Source organism: Schistocerca piceifrons, chromosome 2 (genome assembly GCF_021461385.2).
Source record: "Schistocerca piceifrons isolate TAMUIC-IGC-003096 chromosome 2, iqSchPice1.1, whole genome shotgun sequence".
In the NCBI taxonomy this organism is placed as follows: domain Eukaryota; kingdom Metazoa; phylum Arthropoda; class Insecta; order Orthoptera; family Acrididae; genus Schistocerca; species Schistocerca piceifrons.
The window spans coordinates 282,546,987-282,568,742 of NC_060139.1; the positions used below are offsets into that span (position 1 = coordinate 282,546,987).

The following is a 21,756-nucleotide window of genomic DNA, read 5'->3' on the forward strand; positions in this document are numbered from 1 at the left end:
GGGCAATATACAGTCCTGCATGTTTTTTCTCCTCACTCAGAGTGTGCAGAACCCGTCTGGCAGCAACTTTTCTGATCTTTAACGTTTCAGTTATGATTCTGTAAACTGAAGTGACAGACATTCTGATCTTATACGTGATTTCCTCACATGTTGTTTTTGTTGATCCTCTCTCAAAATTTCACTAACAAAACCTGAAAGGTGTAGTCTATTGTAGGTAATGGCCTTCCACTTCTTGGGTTCTTCTCATTCCTTTTGATTAACAATAACCTGAAAGATGAAGTCTATTGTAGTTAATGGCCTTCCGCTTCTTGGGTTCTTCTCATTCCTTGCCTTGCCTTCACAGAATGAGCAGACGACTATGACACTGTGCTACAATCCACTACACTATTGTCACACACTTCTCTCATAGTGTTGTAAACTTCTGTTGGGTTGTTTCAACCTAGAGATTAAATTTTGATGTAGGAATGCTGGTCAACAAGTGTAAGGTGACATAACTTGGTTTCAGCATCTGTTTTAAATCTGAATTACTCGCTACACAGAGACATGAATTAACAAACAAATATATGACAATCTCAACTAAAATCTTGCTTACAACTGACATGCATTTCAGCTTGATCGTGCCACCATAACGGTGACTTGTGCACTGTGTGCAGGATGTTTTAAATGACCCTCATTAGATGGGTAAAAGAATGGATCTGCAAAATTAAGGACCAATACCCTTAACATTGGTTTGCTGCAGAATTCCTGAACATATTCTGAGTCTGAATATAATAAATTTCCGTGAAAAGAAAAAGATTCTGCCCATGAATCAGCACGAATTTGGAAAGTGTTGCTTGTCTGAAACTCAGCTTGCCCTTTCCTCACTTGGTATCCAGTGAACTATGGGTGAAAGACAACAAGTAGATTCTATATTTCTAGATTTCTGTAAAGTGTTTGACACCACAGTGCCCCATTGCAGATTGTTAATGAACGTCCAAGCATACAGAATCGATGCCCAGATACGTGAGTGGCGCAAAGACTTCTTAAATAATAGATCCTAGTATGTTCTCAGTGTCAAGTGTTCATCAGAGACAAGGGATCATCAGGAGTGTACCAGGGGAATGAGACAGGAGTGCTCTTATTCTCTGGACAGGGTGAGATCCAATCTGTGGGCTGTTTGCTAATGCCACTGTTGTTTTGCGGGAAGGTGTCATCATTGCGTGACTGTAGAGGGATACAAAGTGACATAGAAAAAATTTCTGGTTGGTCTGATGAAAGGTGTCTTACTCTAAATGTAGAAAAATATAAGTTTATGCAAATGAATAGGAAAAACAAACCTGTAATGTTTGAATATAGCATTAGTTCTGTGCTACTTGACACACTCATGTCGACTAAATATCTAGGTATAATGTGGTATAGCAATATGAAATGGAATGAGCATTTAAAGATGCAAACAAAGGAAAATCTAGGATGGAATGTACCAATATTATGAAAAGGAAAGTTGCCACTCACCATACAGTGGAGATGCAGAGTTGCAGGTTGGTACAACAGAAAGACTGTCACAAATGAAGCTTTTGGTCGGTAAGGCCTATGTCAGAAATGGACGACACACACACACACACACACACACACACACACACACACACACACACACACTCACACTCACATAAACACGACTCACATACATGACTGCAGTCTCAGGCAACTGGTGCTGCTGCTCATAGTGTGGCTACAGTTGCCTGAGACTCCAGTCGTATGTTCTTTTTGTTGTGCCTATCTGCGACTCAGCATCTCCGCTATATGGTGAGTACCAACTATCCTTTTCATATAAAGATGCAGTAGAGAAGATGGGAAATTGTAGTTCACATTTAAAGGAGATTGCATATAAAACACTAGAGCAACCTGCATATAACACACTAATGCAACCAATGCTTGAGTAGTGGTTGAGTGTTTGGTACCCCACCAGACTAAATTAAAGGAATACTTTGAAGCAATTGCTAGATATGCCAACGGTATGTTCAATCAACACACGAATATTAAGGAACTGCTTCATGTACTGAAATGGGAATCCTTGTGGTAAGATGATGTTCTTTTCATGAAACACTACTGAGACAATTTAAAGGACCAGCATTTGAAACTGATTACAGAACAATTCTGTTGCCACCAACACACATTTTGCTTAAGTTCTATGAAGATAAGATAAATTAGGGTTCGTGCAGAGGTGTATAGACAGATGTTTTTCCTTTGCTCTGTTTGTGAGTGGAACAGGAAAGGAAATGAGGTACCCTCTATTGTGCACCATACTGTGGCCTGGGGAATATGTTGTAGATGTATGACATCTGTTTAAAAATTCTGGAACTTTGTCCACAAAATTTTTCTGTGCTTACCGTTTCCGTATTGTGCATGGTCTCCTTTGAAATATTCTCCTCCACAATTGATACACCACTCCCAATACTGTTTCTGCTTCTGGAAGCAGTCTTGGTACACCTTTTGCTGGATCGCGCAAAGTGCTGTCTGTGAATTTTCTTTTATCTCATCTATTGTTGCACGTCTTCGTCCTTTCAATGGAGTCTTCAACTTTGGAAGTAAAAAAATGTCTGCAGAGGCCTGATCTGTAGAGTACGGAGGATGAGGCAAAACAGTGATTTCGTTTTCTGTGTAATAGTTGTGCGCCAACAGGGACGAATGTGCGAGTGCACTATCATTATACAAGAGCCATGAATTGTCTCAGCACATTTCAGACCATTTCCTTCTCACATTTTTTTGCAGGTGTTGCAACATGTCCTGATAGTACCATTGATTAACGGTTTCTCCCTGTGGCAGAAATTCATGATGAATGAATCCTTCAAAGTCAAAGAAAACTATCACCTTGGCTTTGAAATTTGACATGACCGGACAATCTTTTTTGGTCTTGGAGTACGTTTCTCAACCCATTGTGAAGATTGACCCTTGGCCTCAACATCGTTACTGTCTTATCACCAGTTATGATTCTCTTAAGGTCTTTCTGGTCTCGACTCATGAGCTACGGAACGAACGTAGCAGCGACATGATGCATTCCAAGATGCTGTGTCAGTATTTCACGACATGATCCAAGTGAAGTGTTACATTCTTCTGCCATCTCTCGGACAGTCAGTCTTTGATTGGCATGCACAGTTTCGTTGATGTTCCTGACATAAGCATCGTCAGTAGATGTTGAAGGATGTCTTGAATGAAGGTCATCTTCAGCTGGCCATTTTTGAACTGCATGAACCATTTGTAACACCGAGTATGGCTTAAGCAGTCGTTACTGCAAGCTTCCTGCAGCATTGGGTGTATCTCTGTAAAGGTTTTCTTGAGTTTCATGCAAAATGTAATGCAGATGCATTGCTCCGCTAACTCTGCCATCTCGAAATTTGCAAACTGTGTGTCACAGCGTTCGTCTCAGTACAACACTGAACAATAACTAACAGACATACAAAAATGAAACTTCTGGCAGTTAAACATTAAATACAGGTGTGTGTATGGATGTCAACGGCATTTTGCTCCAACACATGATTGGTGTGAAATTACAAATGTTCTGGAACTTTTTAAGCAGACCTCCTAGATGTAGACATCAGTTTGTAAAGTTTTTCTTACAGTATGAAAAATGGCTTTATATTTTTTATTTGGATCATTTATGTTGGCTTTATTTGTTAGTTCTGTTGCCTTAGATACTACTTTATGAAGTACTTTCCTATACAGGAACAACTGTGAAAATTCAGATCATCTGTAGTTGTGCTTTGTCCATAGAGTGAGTAACCTATTAGTCTTACATGACATCCTTATACCCATTGGGATCCAACCATTATGAATTTTCCTGATAACTGGATTTGTAATTTATTTTTGTGACAGATTTGTGTCTTCGTTTTGATTTGACATTCTTAGTCATTCTTATTCATCCCATTGTGTATGGATAGGTGTTAATTTCATTTGTCTTCTTAATATTACGAACTGTCATATGACAGTAGGGCAGTTTTTTAACACCGGTCAGGAGCTGTGCATCTGTGTTTTGTTCTTGATTTTTGTCTTCGTATTTGGACTAATTCATGTATGAATTATGATTGTGTCACATCATAATCAGAGAGGCCCTTATGACTATGTAACTGTTCACAAATTGTGTATGTCTTCATATACTTATGCTTATATCTTATGGTAAGCCCAATGCTTTAGAAAGAAATTACTACGGGGACCAAGTTGCAATATTCCTAACGTGTTTTTTGTAATTATTGCTCGATCTTTCACATATTGACTTCCAGAAATTTATTATGTTTTGGAATCTGAATGTTGAGTGTTACTGCTCTGATGCTTCCAAATATTTTTATGTAAATTATCTCTCTTTTAACTTGTATGTTGCAGTGATTTAACACTCTGCTCCACACCTATTTATCTACTTTTTTAATCGCTATATTTATCACAATGAAGTTTTTCTACATAGAAAATACTGAATGGAGAGAGGCTCCCATTCTGTTAAATTTGTATGTCCATGGCATACCAGCTATTTACTTCAAGAAGATTGAGTACGCAGATGATGTGGCTTGTTTTAAATTTTGTGCACAAATGTTGTAACCTTTATTTTTAATATATCATAGATTCAGAAACTCTATCACATTAGTTTTGAAAAGTCACTTGTTACATCAGAAAGGAAATATCATAGGCAGTAATGTTGTTCATGGGAAAAGAGACTGACTTTCAGGCTGACTAGCTAAGGAGACTAGAAATTATCCTCAGTTGAAACACAACACAAAATCATTGTGCTGTTTGTGAAACATGTTGTAAACACTGCAGAAATATTGTATGTTCCTGGGAAAAGAGACTGACTTTCAGGCTGACTAGCTAAGGAGACTAGAAATTATCCTCAGTTGAAACACAACACAAAATCATTGTGCTGTTTGTGAAACATGTTGTAAACACTGCAGAAATATTTTGTAATTAGTGTGAAGGGTTACATACTTTTTAAAATTATTCTGACCAAACAAAAATCTGAGAATTAAGATTGAGTAAAACAGCATTGTGAACAAATTCAAGTGCATGATTTTAGATTGTGGAGTACTTGGTGTGTTTTTTTAAAAGCGTTATGGAGAGGATTCTTGTTGTGTTCATCCTGCAATTCTGTAATTTGGCAACTATGACTTTATATTTTGGATATTGCCGGTCTATTTCAGAGTGAAGTTGAAGCTCTATATTTTAGTCTCATTGACTCAAGATTGTGTAAATGTTTTAAACTACAGAAACCACCAAAATTATTACAAAATATTATTGTGAAATGAATTGAATCTGGTTGCAGCACCACTGCATCGAAAAACTAAATGAGTTGTTGCTTCAGTTATTTCCTTATCATCATAATTTCCTCAGTGCTGCAGATGATTGATTTGAAAGTACTTATTACTGATGCACCTCTTTAGAAGTATGTAGCTGTTCTAGTTATTACATGTATGTGATATAAAGGCTGAATGATGACAAGCTGTAAATTTTGTATATTTTCAGGCAATTAAATACCTAGATCAATCTACCATTTTCCAAGCAGAAGTTGAAGAGTCATATGACAAGATTCTGAAGTGTATCGATACACTTGAACTTTTTCAGTAAGTATTGCTTCATATGAAGATTGTTTCTCAGAAACTGATAAATAAATTGAGTTGGTTGTACTGCTTTTATGCAATGTAGACTCTCTCTCTCTCTCTCTCTCTCTTGTCTCTGTATCTTGTCATGAAACTTACACCTATTAACTGTAATTTAGTTATTGATTGGTTCTGTGAATCTAGGACTGCAAAATGTAAAAAAGGTATTGTACCATTCGTTAACTACTATACACATTTTCTGAAATTTTTATACGCGTCATTTTTCGCAAACAAATTTTTTTACTCTGTACACTTTACAAATACAATCATAATTGGTGATGCAGTTTTGTTTTGATAGATACTCTGTTATTGTATAGAAATAGTGCATAGAAGCAGTGCTTGACTAAGTAAACCTTTCTGCTTGATTTGAAATGGTTTCTGCAAAATGCTATTTTTTATGGATATGGGTAATACTGTTGAGACCAGCCAGATAGAAGAATATCAGGCCTATGAAACAGACAGTTTATGTTATTATTTAAAATGTTAGCTGCTATGTATGTAACTGATGTATCTGTAAGAGTAATAGATACTAAAAAAAGAATCAAGCTGCAACATTTATTTTTCATCTTTAGTTTAAGTCTTTCGTAGGTTACAGATTTAAAAATAATGAGGACAGGAAGTATAGAGTTTTTGGTTCTGTGCAATACGCTTTGTCTTTCACCCACCCACAGAGGAAGAAATTGCAGGGTATTAAATCAGGACTCCTTGCTGGCCATTCGAAGGGGCTGTGACATTCCAACCAGTGTCCTGGAAAACGGGTGTCAAGCTAAGCTCAGACGGGTTACACTAACAATAAGTGAGATGAGGCCCCATCTAGCATAAAGATTAAGTCACTGTCATTGTCCCACATGGATACATTACCAAGCATATCAAGGTACTGTTCAACAATGTAGGAAAAGACAAATTTCTACTTACCATAAAGAAGACATGTCAAGTTACAGGCAGGCACAATTGAAGGGTTTATTTCAGGAACCAGTCAAGTGTCAAAACCAGAAAAATGAGTTAATGTCACCGTATTTGTCTTTGAGGGTAATTGCACATTTCATTGCAGAAATCAGTTAAATATCTCCAACTGTTGTTGTCTTGCATGACGTTTAATTTCACGTTTACATCAGAAACCAGTCAAACGATTCCATTTTTCTGGTTTCTGCAGTAAACTGTGGGGACACTTTATGCTTCTTTGTTGTCAGTTGGTACTCGCACTCTGAATCAACAATAGTCGATATTCAGATGTTTTCATTGTAATCACTGATCAGTTAACTTGAGCTTTTCGAATAAGTCTGTGCTGTTTTCCAGTGTTCATATGTTTCTGATAACAGTATGCCTATATGAAAATGAGATGTCTGCAGGTTCAGAAGACGAACCTCAACACAGAAGGAAACGAGGAGTAGTAAATGATGACTCGTACAAATAAAATCATATTCAGAATGCAAGGATGAAAGGAGAGAAGGTTATGTTTCTTACTCTGGCAAGAGTACCTATGAAGAGTACCTATGAAGAAAAAGCCCAGCAGTATCATTTGTAAGTGCAATGCAAATTGTTATTTAATCATTAACCAGGACGTCATTAATGAAACTTGGAGATATTTTCATTCTCTTGAAAATAAAAACTGTCAGGATATCTATATTCAGACTTTGATTGAGGTTAATGAAGTTAAGCATAGATGGGGAAAACAAGAGCCAGACAAAAGGTCAGGCAAAGAAAGTGGTAGGCATACTGAAGCCAGTTTTAAAAGAAATCACTCTTACAGATATAACGTAAAGATTGGCAATGTACTGAAACATGTTTGCAAGAATGTCTTTATGAAAATCCGTGGTATACCACATAACAGATTAGGGAGAATTTGCCAATTATTACTTCAAAATACTACCCCTAAAGACATAAGGGGCAAGAGCAGGAGGGGCAATGCTCTTCCTGGCAACATTTGTGTATGTATCCACGATCATATTGAAAAATTTGAAGTTAAAGAGAGCCATTATGGTGGGAAACACAAAAAGTATTTGGATGCTTGTTTAAATGTCACAAAACTTCATAAGATGTTCATTAATGACAACCCTGACATAAAAGATACTGTCAAGTACCATTTTTACTATTCTTATTTTCATGAAAACTTTGGGTACTCATTTGGTTGACCACAGGTTGATGTATGCAGTCAGTGTGAAAGCCTAAACGCAAAATTGACAGATAAATCCTTGAATGATAATGCCAAACATACGGCAACTGCAGAGCTTGTTGTACACAAGAGGGCCAAGAAGTTTTATATTAGTATGAAAGAAGCTTCTCAAAATGGATGACGAAGAAACCACCGATTTGTATTTTGATTATATGCTAAACTTGCCACTCCAAAATATTCTTGTTCAGGAAATTTTTTATATGCGGCAGTTATGGGTTAACGTTTTTAGTATCCATGATTTGAAAAGTAACAAGTCCAAAAATCTGCCTTTATCATGAGGGTGAAGGTAACAAGTATCCAGATGAGGTGTGCAGTTTTTTATTGAATAACATAGAAATATCCAGTAGAGTAAAGAGACTGACTCTTTTTAGTGATGATCCATCAGCACAGAACAAGAACCACACTATTGTTAGGTTTTTGATGAACCTCTGTGACAAAGGGCAATATGACAGTATCACCCACAACTTCCCTGTTTGTGGTCACTCGAATTCACCATATAACAGAGACTTTGGGGCTATGAAGTGTATCATGAAGAAAGTGGATCTAATTTATACATCAGAGCAATACATGGAGCTTATACTGAAAGCAAGTAAAACAAATCGTTTTACTGTACAGGAAGTTTCCTTCCAAGGTAACAGAAGTTTCAAAACGTGGTGGCCTCATGCATACAAAAAGCTTACAAACTCAGACAAAACTTCTGGTAGAGGTGTTCCTAAAACCAAAAGGTGAATTTCAAGGTATCCGCATACAAATAATTTTGTTACAACAGTAATACATCTGGAAAAGTGGCTGTAAAACCAGATATTGATGGAATCATTCAGTCAACTTTCGCAGTGCTGAAAACAGAGCCTACTCCTGACTTATCCACCAATTTTGCCTACCCTTCAGGAAAAGTAAGTTTATAAATAGTATAATATATTAGGCAACTTGTACAAAAATTACTGTTAGGTGTAACCATTTTCTTTCATTCAAACCTTTACCTAAAGTATTATAGTGCAGTCTGAAATAATATATTTTTTGGCCATTCTCCATTCATGTTTAGTTCTGAGACCTAATCCCTTCATTATTGTTTTAGGTTCCTATCAATATCCAGAAACTGCGAGATTAAATGCCCTAAAACCTTACCTGGCTAGGTATGAAACATTTTATGACAGCATTTTACAATGGCCTACTACAGAGGCAGAATGTGCTGTGGAATTTGTTTATGAGGATTGAGTAGCTCTTACTGTGATGATGAAGTAGATGATTATTTCATCTGTGTATTAGTAATGTAGTCTCAGTATCATTAAAAATTCTGTCCTTTTCCAATTTATTTGTAAATCCTAAAAATATGGAGAGTTATATCATAAAAATACATTTGCTCTACTCGTTTACTGCAGAAACCAGTTAAGTAAATTTTTTTTCATTCCATTGACAACAATATTAAATAACCCAAAATATTTTTTCTTTGATACAATGATTTGCAGTACATACTACTTTCAGAAAAACATACCGAAACATGAAGTATGATGGGAGACAGTTTTTGTGTTTTCCCAAAATGGACAAACTTGGTGCTTGACTGGTTTCTGAAATAGACAATTCAATTAAAAGACACCTACTAGGTACTGGTCTGTATTCATCGTGTCCTGAATGACATATGCACCCACCCACCCACCACAATGTGACTTTTGGACAATGTTGGCTTTGTTCAACATCCACTATTGCCCAGTAATTACAATTGTTCCAGTTAACAAACTCTCCAGTATGAAATGCGGTTTCATCTGACCACAGGATATTACTGAAAGTGTCGGACAGTCTTCACACCAAGCAAGCATCATCTCCCCATATTCCAATCGCTGATCACAGTCTTCAGGCGATAGTTCCTGGAAATAATGTGTTTTCCATGAACCAAAATTCAACTCTTTTTTACAAAACAATTTTGATTGTGTGTCAGGTTAAATCATCTTTGTGAGATCCCTGTCTTTGTGATTTTTGAGGACTTAAAGTGAACTGTTGAGGGTCGACTACTTCTCCTACCATCTGATACAGAACATGTGACCGTTAGCTTCAAGTGCCAATTCCTTATTGTCTTTCTATTTATCAAGGCACAAGGTCCTTTCACAATTTGCCACCATCTCTGTGCTTGTACCAGAGATCGCTTTAGGCTACTTCGTACTGGGATGCCAGCTGAGCCCACTCACACCAGGTTGGATTTTGTGCAATGATTTGCCACTGATATCTGCAATGACATAAATGAAATTCTGCCAGTGAAAGGAACAAAATGTCTTTTCTTTTATGAAAATTAGTTAAGTATTTACAAAGTTATAAACAATTTTCAATAGGGGCTTAATTCTTGCCCACCTTGTAGTAGGAATAGGATTAGACTAGATTAGGAACCTTGGGGAACTCCATGTTGACCACACAATATATTAAATCTGTAAACTACTTTCTTTCAGAGCGATATCATTTAAGTCAGTTATGTGTTGCTCCCCTAATTTCCCAGTTCTCAGTCAAATAAAAGTAATTGATCACGATTGTACTGAGGGCTTTTGATAAGTCTAGCAATATGCTCAAGGTATATTCCTGCTTGTCTAGTCCTTGTAGCTTTCATATAGAAAAAATAGCTGTTTCGTTTGAGTTGCTTTTTTTAAAATCATTTTATGAATCTCTTAATCTCTATATGGCAATGTCCTGACTGACTGACTGATTGACTGACTCATCATCGCCCACACCAAAGTACTAAGGATAGAAACTTGAAATTAAGAGAATGAGTGGATCTTATATTGTAGATATTGTTTAATAAGAGATTTTTCAAAATTCGAATAATAGGGGGGTGAAATAGGAGATTTTTATTTTTTATTTTTTTTTTATCGCTGTTAAGGCAATTTTGAAGCTACACCTACAATAATTGGTATTTGGTTTCTCGGTCAGAAATAAAGAAATATGCATTTCAGCATTTTTGGAAATTTAACTCTGTAGCGGTGAAATAGTGGGTGAAAGCCCTTTTTTGAAGATTTATCATTGTTAAAGAACTACTAAAGAATTTTTAAAGCTACAGCTCTGAACACTAGTATTTGGCTTCTTGGTTACAAAAATAAAAAAAAAAAGTGTGTTTCAGTGTTGTTGGAAACTGAACCTCAAAGGAGGTGAACTGGGGATGAGATTTTTTTCTGAAAATATTTTATTATGAAAGCATTTTTAAAGCTTGGCTGCTCAGTCAGAAATTTAAAAAAAGTACATGTTTCACTGTTTTAGGAAATTCAGCCCCTATGGGGGTGAAATGGAGGATGAAAACTTTTTATGTAAATATTTCATTGTGCAAGCATTTTTGAAGCTAAATCTACAAAAAATTGTGTTTGGGTTCTCTGTAAGAAATAAAACATATGCATGTCACTGTTCTTGAAAATTCAACCCCTAAGGGGGTGAAATAGAGGACAGAACATCTTATGAAAATATTTCATTGTGCAAGCATTTTTGAAGCTAAATCTACAAAAAATTGTGTTTGGGTTCTCTGTAAGAAATAAAACATATGCATGTCACTGTTCTTGAAAATTCAACCCCTAAGGGGGTGAAATAGAGGACAGAACATCTTATGAAAATATTTCATTGTGGAAGCATTTTTAAAGCTAAATCTTTGAAAATTAGTGTTTGGCTTCTCAGTTGGAGATGAAAAAATATGTGTTTCACTGTTTTTGGATACTCAACCCCTAAGAGGGTGAAATAGGGTCAGACTGATTCACTGACTCAGCCCAGCTTAGAATGATAGAAAGCCAAAGTTTGGAGAGGGTGTGGATGTTATACTGTAGGCATCATTTAAGAAGGGATTGTTTGAAATTCCACTTCTACGTGGGTGAAATAGGGGATGAAAGGTTTTTTTCAGTATTTTTGGAAATTTGGCAGCTACGGGGAGGGGGGGGGGGGTGTAAAACAATGAGTGAAAGTTTTTTTGAAAAACAATAAATACTAAAGAACTACTAAAGGATTTTTAAAGCTACATCTATGACAACTGATATTTTATTTCTGGGTTAGAAATAGAAAAATACACATTTCACTGTTTCTGGAAATTCAGCTCGTAAGGGAGTGCAATAGAGGATGAAAATTTTTAAGAAAATATTTCCTTACATTAAAAAAACTTTAAAGATAAATTTATGAAAGTTGGTATTTCATGTCTTGGTTAGATATAAAGAAATATTTGTTAGTGGATGAAAGTTGCTATGGAAATAACTCCAGAAGAACACAAAATGCATGACTAACAAAAACTATGGACTTCAGCTGTCAGAATTGCTTTTTGGCCAGAAGTACTTTAATAAAGACCATGCTTATACGGCATAAATTAGTGTGAGAAACATAGAAGGTGTTGCAGTTTGTGAAAAATGTAAAAAATTGATTAAACAAAAACAAAAAAATCTCTGTGGGTCATATGGTCTACATGAGTAAAGCAGTAGCTGCTAAGCTAGTATTTTATATTTATTTAAGGACCTAGTCTTTTATTTTTTTTAAATCAATAATTTTTTTAAATACAGACAGTAGAGAATCACGTCTAGAGTTGACACCTCTTTCAGACTTTTTTTATTGTGAAGTGGTTTCAGTTTTGCGATTTTGAAACAAGTTGGAAAGTCGCCAGTTGAGACGAACAGATTTAAAAAATAAATCAGTGGTTTAGAAATTATGTCTGTACTTATTTTACAGCAATATCTGGTATATTATCTGTTCCTGATAAGTGTTTTGATTTTATTAACTTGATTTCTTGCTGAACTTCTGCATATTTATTGACATGAAAGATGTTGTATTGTCTACTGATTCAATTTTTGATGCCAGATGTGTGTATGATATTGTCACATAGAAACCACAGTCAAGTCCAAATCTAGAGGTAGGGTTGCCACTGAAGTAAAACACATAGAACTGAAAGCACATTTATTACATACACCAGCATACAGCCAGAGCAGAACTGAATTGCACGGAGAGTGTAGCAGACAATGAATATTCGAGAATACACAAATATTCCAGAAGCAATAAATACTGAATAACAAATATTTGTCAATGGTTGGTTTGAACTGGCAACCCACAGCACTCCAACAATGGTACTAACCACTACACCATATTGTGTGGCCTGTAGCTCACACCATTGTTCAGTCTCCTGGAAAAACAGTGACCCCCACTGTTACAGGAATTCTCAGTGGAGCTGACTACTGCACCATGGATCTAGATCTTGACAATAGTCTACCATATGTCAGCACTGGTGGGTCCTTGCATTCTGGTTGTGTTATTACATCCTCTTTACTGTGATGGGCATCAAAGATAGATCATCTGTCAAGTGAGTCTTCAGATTGCTTTAACATCCTGTTGTCAATCTGCTTCTCTGGACTTTAGTAGGGTTTCATGTACAGGACACCTCTGGGCAAGTGACAAGGGATACAATATGGTTCGAAGCAGCATTTTAGTAACTTTTTTCCAATAATCCTACTTTCTACAAAGGCGCAAAAATTCAAGCAAAGTCTCTTGGGCTGCATCTCACTGGTCAGTGCTTGGCCATGTAGTACTCTCTCTCTTACTTCTGGGTGTCCAGGTCCATATATGAGCCAGCTGACATGCTTGTTGGGTCTTGGTGATGAGATGTTTGACATAGTCTTTCTAAGTATCAGTTGGTTGTAATGGGAACAGTGTATTCATTGTCATTTCAGCCTCGCAACTGTGGAGTGGGAAGAACAGTGTTAATCCTGTAGCATATTCCTTCACTGAATTGTATGCAAATATCGCAACGGGTAGTATTGTAACCTAATCTCTCCGTTCAACATCAGTGTACATTGAAAGCATATCTGCCAGTGTCTTATTAAAGGGTTCTGCGAGGCCATGAGCCTGTGGATGGTAGTCAGTTGTCACCTTGTGGGTGATGTTGCAATGTGAAATTACCTCTGACACTAGTTGCGAGCTAACGTCCCCAAAGATGTTCAGGCTCACATGCAGTTCCTCTTTGTCTAAATGTCTTGGCTCAAACTTGTCTAGGGGTTGAACCACACGTGTCGCATTACACGCCCTAAGTTAGACACTTGTGACCCTTTGGTTAAATTGTCTGGCTGATGGCAAGTTTGCAAAATACAAAGTTAACATAACATATAATAATAGTGATAATGATATCAGGAACTAAATTAATGACCCATAAGTGATGTAGGCCACACAGTTGCAATTTGGTTAGAATAATGTTTATTCAGAAAGCAAACTAATAGCGAAAGTGGTCATATTTAGAATTACTATTACACTCGAGCGCATATACATTTGACATAGTTTGAACGTTCACAATCTCATCGTGAATTACTCCACCTCATTAACTATGTGAAAAGTTAAGAGTTCACACCAGGCGTGCGGCTGCTCGCCTCTCAGAGACTAAGTCCCACAATACCACACAACATGAAATTTTCTAAGTTGTTTCACTTCCCAGCTACCTAAAGACCGACTGCCTGCTTTCGTGTCTCAATCCAAATTGTACCCTTTGGTGTTTCCAGCTGAACTGTCTGCTTTCGCATTTGCTCCAGCACTTCCCCTGCCCGTCCCCAGTTGCATTTCCCGTGCACCGAATATCCTCACTCAAATAACTAGGGCAGTTCCTTTTCCTGAAGCCAACCATCTGATTGGCTACTGCTTATTCTACATTATTTTACATTTTAACATATTTAAATAGTCAAAGCTTGACCACTTTCACATTCTAAATAAAGTATCAATAATATCCATTACATAATAAACGTTAAATTCTTTTACATAAAACCAATACAGTTTCCTTCTTAGCTTTGAATGCCATGGCCAGCAGCCCTGCACCAATATCCTTTCTGATAAATAAATAAATAAATTAACTATTATGCACTTAACTTTACAACAAATATTCTATTACCTAATGATTCAATAAGGTGTCATGCTGTCATCGTTCAGTGTGTTTTGTGTGGAGGAAATGATGATCTGATGCTTAACTGAAAATAGTGATAATTTAAATTTACTATACCTTTTAAACAAATAAAGTTACATATTTGATATTTATAAAATTTGTCATTTTAATGATGCGCTTTTATATGAATTGTCGATTGCTAAGATCGACCAAAGCGTTCAGATTTTAGCATTCAGGTATTTGTTACAAAACTTGTTATGTTCACTTTAACAGTAAATCCTTTAACTATTACAGATACGATCAATATTCAAGTTTTATTCGGATCACCATGAAAATTTGTGGAGGGTGGCAGATTAAAATTACTGTGGCTTGATTCCCTGCACTACTACAGAATTAAATAGTTTTCGTAAATGTTTCCCTTTATGGCCGATCTTAGGTCTGTCGTATTTAACACTGCTACATCTTCTTGGCCACAAATGGCTTCTACTGGGTTTCTGTATGACATAGGTTCTCGTCTGTCTCACTCGCACATTACAACGCTTAAGTCTAATTAGACAGTAGACCCCATCTCATGGTGAATCTGCACTCTTTGTGGCATCCGGTCCTGGACGACAAGGTTCGTTTCACAATTCCTGAAGGCTGACTCTTTCGGTCATATACTTGAATTACAGTGAAATGCTCATTAACTTTTCCATGAGGAGAGAGCATTGGTGCTCTCCGGAGTGCTGTGTGCTTTAAAATGATGTCTTCTAAAAGGAACTTTGCAATTTTTGGTGCTTCGTTAGCCAGCACTGCTTAAGTGTCAAAATGGGTGAGGTATTAATGGCAGACTATTATCCATTGATTCAAGATTGTTGACTTTAGGGGCCTCCCCAAGAGGTCGATTCCAATTTGATGGAGTGTTGCTGCTGCAGGTGAGATTGGTACCAGATGCCCTGTAGGCAACTGTGGCACGTGCTTCTGTCAGCATTCCATACATTGGCTTGACTTAGTGTCTAATGGATTGGAAAAGACTGGCACCTGACACTTGTACCTGATTTTGTCTAGAGTCTTCACAAATCCTGGGTGACCAGATGTTGCAGCATCACGGGAAAACTTCAACGTAGCTGGCCATAGTTGAGCTGGGATGACGAGCAACCATTTCTACCCCATTGGATCATAATTTCTCTTGTACGGTGCTCTGTCAATTGGTTGAAACTTCTTTCATCAAGTGTTAGACTTTGTCAGCTTTGGACGTGTTCAGATTTACTATATGGCATTGTGCCAAAATATTCTTTATGTACGACTATGTTGTTTCCCCATGATGTTGTGCCCTGTTCCTCAGTTGTTCCTCTGCTAAGCAGACTTGCTGCTCATTGTTACAGAACACTTTCATTGGTTAAGCCTGGAATTTATCGCAGCTGTTGAGCTACAATCAGTGCTGGTCTGTGTCATCCAAGTAAAAGTACACACTTTTCAGACACTTCATGTCCTCCTACCTGTTGCATTTTGTGACTCAGTCAAATTCTTTCACACATTTTGTGAGATACTCACTCGTGTCTCTGGAAAACACTGATAGGTGCCTGATGTGTATCTGACATACTGCTGTGTGGGCTCCATTGGTCTCCTGAATACCAGGTGTACCAGTATGAAATCAGTGTTTTTTTTGTGAAAATGAAACAGTAATTTTGAATTGAAAAGTAAAAACATTTCATTCAAAGTACTGACCATTGCTTTCCATACATTTTGACCACCTTTCTGGCAATTTGTGGACACCACCCCAATAGAAATGTTCATCTTTTGAAGCAAACCAATCAGACACCCAATTTTCGACTTCTTCGTAGGAATCGAAGTGTTCCTCAGCCAATGCGTGTGCCATTAATGAAAACAAATGGTAGATGGAAGGGGCCAAGTCTGGTGAATACGGCGGGTGGGGTAGCAGCTCCCAGCCAAGTGTTTTGATTGTATCCTGAACCAGTTTTGCTTTGTGTGCAGGTGCATTGTCGTGTAAAAAAATAACTTTGCCATGTCTTCTGGCCCATTCTGGTCTTTTTTCGATCAATGCATAGTTCAGTTTGATCGTTTGTTGTCTGTAGCGATTAGTATTCACAGTTTCACCGGGTTTTAGAAGCTCATGATACACCACACTTTTCTGATCCCACCAAACACAGAGGATTGTCTTCTTGCCGAATTGATCTGGTTTTGCAGTCGATGTTGATGGTTGTCCCGGATTAACTCATGATTTTTCCCATTTAGGATTCTTAAAATAAATCCATTTTTCATCGCCAGTAACAATTCAATGCAAAACTGATTTTCTTTCATGTCTTTGAAGCAAAATTTGACAAAGGTTTTTCAGTTTTCCATCTGTCTTTCATTCAATTCATGTGGCACCCATCTTCCACACTTTTGGATCTTTCCCATAGCTTTCAAACGGTCAGAAATTGCTAGTTGTGCAACATTTAGCATTGCTGCCATTTGCTTCTGATTCAAAGTATCATTTTCATCCAATATTGCTTGCAATTCAGTGTATTCAAACTTTTTTGGTGGTCTTCCACATTCTTCATTTCTTGCATCAAAATCATTATTTCTGAACCGTTGAAACCATCTTTTGCATGTTGCATCTGATAGAGCATGATCACCATATGCCTCAACAAGCATTCGATGCGACTCTGCAGCACTTTTTTTCAAATGAAAACAAAAAATTAATGCTTTCCGCAAATCATCACTTTCTGGTACAAAATTCGACATTGTTAACACGATGAAAACATATGATGTTGTTTGTTCCGTGACTTGATGTATATTAAATAACTTTGACAGGTGTCATACCAACCAAACAAAACAAAAAATTAAGGCTCGTTCACAACAAATGTTCCCTATCGACACATTTGTATCTTAACGCTCATTTCATACCAGTACACCTGGTATACAGTGGTACTGCTTGTATTCTGTTTCCTGTTCTTGTAGTTAATGGCTTTTACATTGCCTTATTGAGCTGTGGTAATATAAAGTGTGCTGTTAGAAAATTCCCCTTAGGACTGGTGGAGGGGACTGAGTAGACAATATTTTGAATTGTAACTGATGCCTGGAAATTTACTGGATCCGCACTGCAGCAGTTTAAAGACAAGTTTGCTGGTGGGGTTTCTTAGTGATGGGACAGCCGACTGTTTTTATTAATCAACTGGTCAACTGATTGTTTTTCTGTTCAGGCGGTTTTTTCAGTCCAATGAAACAACCAAGTGAAACTTGTCTTTGCAGCCATGTCAGCTACATGAGTGTTTTCAAACATTCACTGGTTTTGAGAGGTTTCACTCAAAGTGAGACAACTGACTGAAACAGGTCCCTGTCAGTTGTGGCCGTTATATGAATGTTTTCACTCACTGACTGGTTTCATTCGGTGCGAGAGAACTGACTGACTACTGAAGTCTCTGTTGGTTGGGCCATTATATTAATGTTTTCACTTGGCCCTTGGGTTTGAATGATTTTTACAAACTTAATTTTTCACTTTTTTCCGTAGGGTCATTGGGGTGGCCTCCTCTTCTGGCTGCCAGGGTCAGGGCTGCAGCTGGCATGAGAAGGTGGTGTGGTAGCCGGTGCGAGCACATCACTGCTGGGACCTGCACTAACGACAACTGGCCACCATGTCACCTCCTCGCGCCAGCTGCAGCCCTGGCCCTGGAAGCTGCAGGATGCTGACTGTACCAAACAGGCACTATCTCAGATTTTAATTTCATTTATTGACATCATCTCTTTTCAATAAAACAGTTGCAAAAATGTGTCTATGTTCCATTCTTCTTCGTATATCCCTAAGAGAACTCCCATGCTTGCTCAGTATTGTACTTCCAATGAAGCTTTGTTAGTTATGTGTTTACTCCACCTCGAACAATTTAATGCACAGCAATGTATTTATCAGTTTTAAATGGTGAAAAGAAGAATCAGTCTTTTAGTAATGTAGGAAAAGATAGATTTACCATAAAGATGACACGTCAAGATGCAACAGGCACGATTAAAAGAGACTCACATATAGCTTTCGGACACAGTCTTTGTCAGTAAACACACACACACACACACACACACACACACACACACACACACACAAGCAAGCAAGCACTCTCATGCACAAACGACCACCAACTCCAGCATCTGGGGCCAGAATCCATTACTGACGAAGGCTGTGGCCAAAAGCTATAGGTCAATGTCTTTTAATTGTGCCTGTTTGCACCTTGATGTGTGTTCTTTGTGGTAAGTAGCAATCTATCTTTTCCTACATTGTTGATATTCCTACTGGAAGTTTCCATTGTTAGAATTAGATTTTCAGCACATAATGAAACGAATGTCTTTATTGCTTGTCTTCATGTACACCTGAGGGTATGTGCACCCCTGTTTCTATTGTATGCCACTATGTTACAGCATCTAAGAAAATACTACAGACTGGTTTCACTCAGAAGAATAACTGGATAACTCGGTCATCACATAAACCACTAAACAGTGCTTTCAATTGAATGAACGAATGAATGCAAGCTTTAACTGACAGAAAAACTAGAGACTACTTTCACGTGAAAAAGAAAGAATGAATAACTCAGTCAGTAGTACACAAAATGCCACTGGACTGCGTCGACTGTTTGCATTCAGTTGCTCCCTGAGACTGGTACACGCAAAAGAAATGAATGTATAAAAATTCCACCGATATGTAAAACTACAACTGACTGATTCATTTGTTTCCATTCGGTTGCTCTTATAGAATGATGCTATTCACCGTGTAGCAGAGATGCTGAGTCACAGATAGGCACAACAAGAAGGCTGTCACAAATAAGCTTTTGACCAAAAGGCCTTCAAATAGACGACACACACACAAACACACACACACACACACAAATGCAAACGCAACTCACACACACAACTGCAATCTCTGGCAATTGCATCCACGCTGCGAGCAGCAGCACCAGTGCATGATGGGTGGTGGTAAGAAGGAGTCTGGGGTGGGGAGGAGGAGGGATAGAAGGGTAGGGATGGCATACAGTGCAGTTGTGCTGAGGAGCGTGCGTTCCACTACCCACCTCATCTCTCCCCTGCTCTCCGTCTAACCTCCCAACTGCACATATCTACCCTACCCTCTCTCCACCTCGTTCCTGCACTCCCCAGCAACATTTCACTGTCCTCCATCCCTACACCCCTACCCTACTATCCCTCCCCCTCCCCATCCCAGCCCCCTCCTTACTCCCACCGTGTCGCCATTGCCATGATGCACTGCTACTGCTGCTCGCAGTGTTGCTTCAGTTGCCAGAGATTACAGCTGTGTGTGTGAGTTGCGTTTGTGTGTGTGTGTGTGTGTGTGTGTGTGTGTGTGTGTGTGTGAGCTGGGTGAAAGCTCATTTGTGACAATCTTTTTCTTGTGCCTGACTGCGACTCAGCATCTCTGTTATATGGTGAGTAGCAACTTTGATTTTCATAATATTGTTACATTCCATCCTGGATTTTCCATTGTTTGAAAGGAATGAATGAATAATTCAACCGGTATGTAAAGCTGCAACCAAGTGAGTGATTCTATTGTTTTCTAACAACTGACCGAATCAGTTGTTTTCCTTCGGTTGTTCTCATCACTAGTGGTGCCTACGTAGGTTCGGATGATGTCATTTGGCATCAGTCCTACCTCTGAATTGGTTCAAGTCTCATTCACTTGTCTGTGAGTGTTAGAGCAACATGGTTGAGCACACATTTGCAGAATACATTGACATTATCTTTCTATATGTTGAAGCCACAGTAATGGAAGAGCTGCTCATCGACTTTCTCGTGTTCATTATCCACAACATCCAACTCCAGTGCATACCCTTTTCACCACATTTATGCTATGGCATTGAGAAAGGGGTACCTTCACTGTCAGCAGGCATGACTGTGGTGCTCCAAGGAGACACCACACACCCAGATTGGAAGATGCCATACTGCATCACATTGAAGGGAACCCGTCAATGGATTTTGTTTCTCTGGTTGTTAGCGAGTGGAACTTGTAATGGTACTTGAATTACGTAACCATTACGGCACCTCAACTCAACCTCTCGATACCAGCAATATGCTAATGTGTTTCTGTAAAGTAGTTAACATATTTCTGAGACAACATTCAGATTTGATTTAATTAATGTAGAGGTACTTTGATACATCGATATGTTTATGTCACAGTGATATTATTCTTATGTGTATTCTTTCTTTTGTCACTATGATCTTTGACGTACTTGTAACTCTTGATTTTTTGGGCGCGTAAGCAGTTAGGTTAGTTAGAGAGTCGGACCTTGAAAAAGTCAAGTCTTGGACTTCATGTTGGAAAGACACATATTGTAGTCAGCTTATAAAATGTGAACTTTAACAGTGAGGAAGATGTTTTCACGTATGTTTTGTATTGTGAAGTGATGTTTTGTGTGTTACGTGATATTGCAACAAAAGCAATAAAAAGGAAGTGTAACTTAAATTCGGAGTGCTGATTATTTTTTTACATCACCATTGTGCTAACTTTGAAAGGTTTAATCTTCAAGAATGGTTTGTGAAACACATCTATAAAACTTTTGAATATAGCAGAATAAAACCTAGGCCTCATTGCATCCGAGCTTGGAATCATCACCACCTAGATTTTTGACGATTGAGCCATGACTCTACAACGAGACCAGCGTGGGAAACAGGAAAAGATGAGTGCCTAATTTATTCATTATTACATGAAATGAATTTATTAACTGTGCTCTAATGACACCTGCCACATAATAACTTTGCTGTTGCCCGAAAATGCAGTATTTAGCAGCGTGAGCAACACCACAATCATTATTAAATTTTGACCCTTGTTGTGGTAGGGTTGTTAGAAACTGTAAACAAATTACATGCTGGGTCACGCCTAATAAATTACTTGTAGGAGTGGTTTTGTTACCAACACATTTTCAAATGGTTGTAACACAGAAATAGTGTTTTTCTGGACGTGGGTTCCAGTTCAAAATATTATGTACCGAGCCTCTTCTACAAGTCCTAGAAGTTTGTAAGGGGAATTTTACAGCAGTTGAAGTACTTGGCATCTCAGCCAAACAGTGTCATATTGAAACGATGTTCAAGTCTAAATCTGAAGACATGGTTGTCAGTGAAGTACAACATTTTGAAATGAAGGC

The 21,756-nt window shown here is 37.9% G+C and overlaps 1 protein-coding gene across 1 annotated transcript in view; it reads left to right on the forward strand.

Annotated features, from left to right (window-relative positions):
- The window catches only part of LOC124775330 (dynein beta chain, ciliary-like), a 702,744-nt gene that overhangs the window by 92,626 nt on the left and 588,362 nt on the right, over nucleotides 1–21,756 (forward strand). The window contains exon 8 of the mRNA XM_047250162.1: nucleotides 5,482–5,579. Coding sequence (XP_047106118.1) covers nucleotides 5,482–5,579 — 98 coding nt within the window. The remainder of the gene's footprint in view (nucleotides 1–5,481; nucleotides 5,580–21,756) is intronic.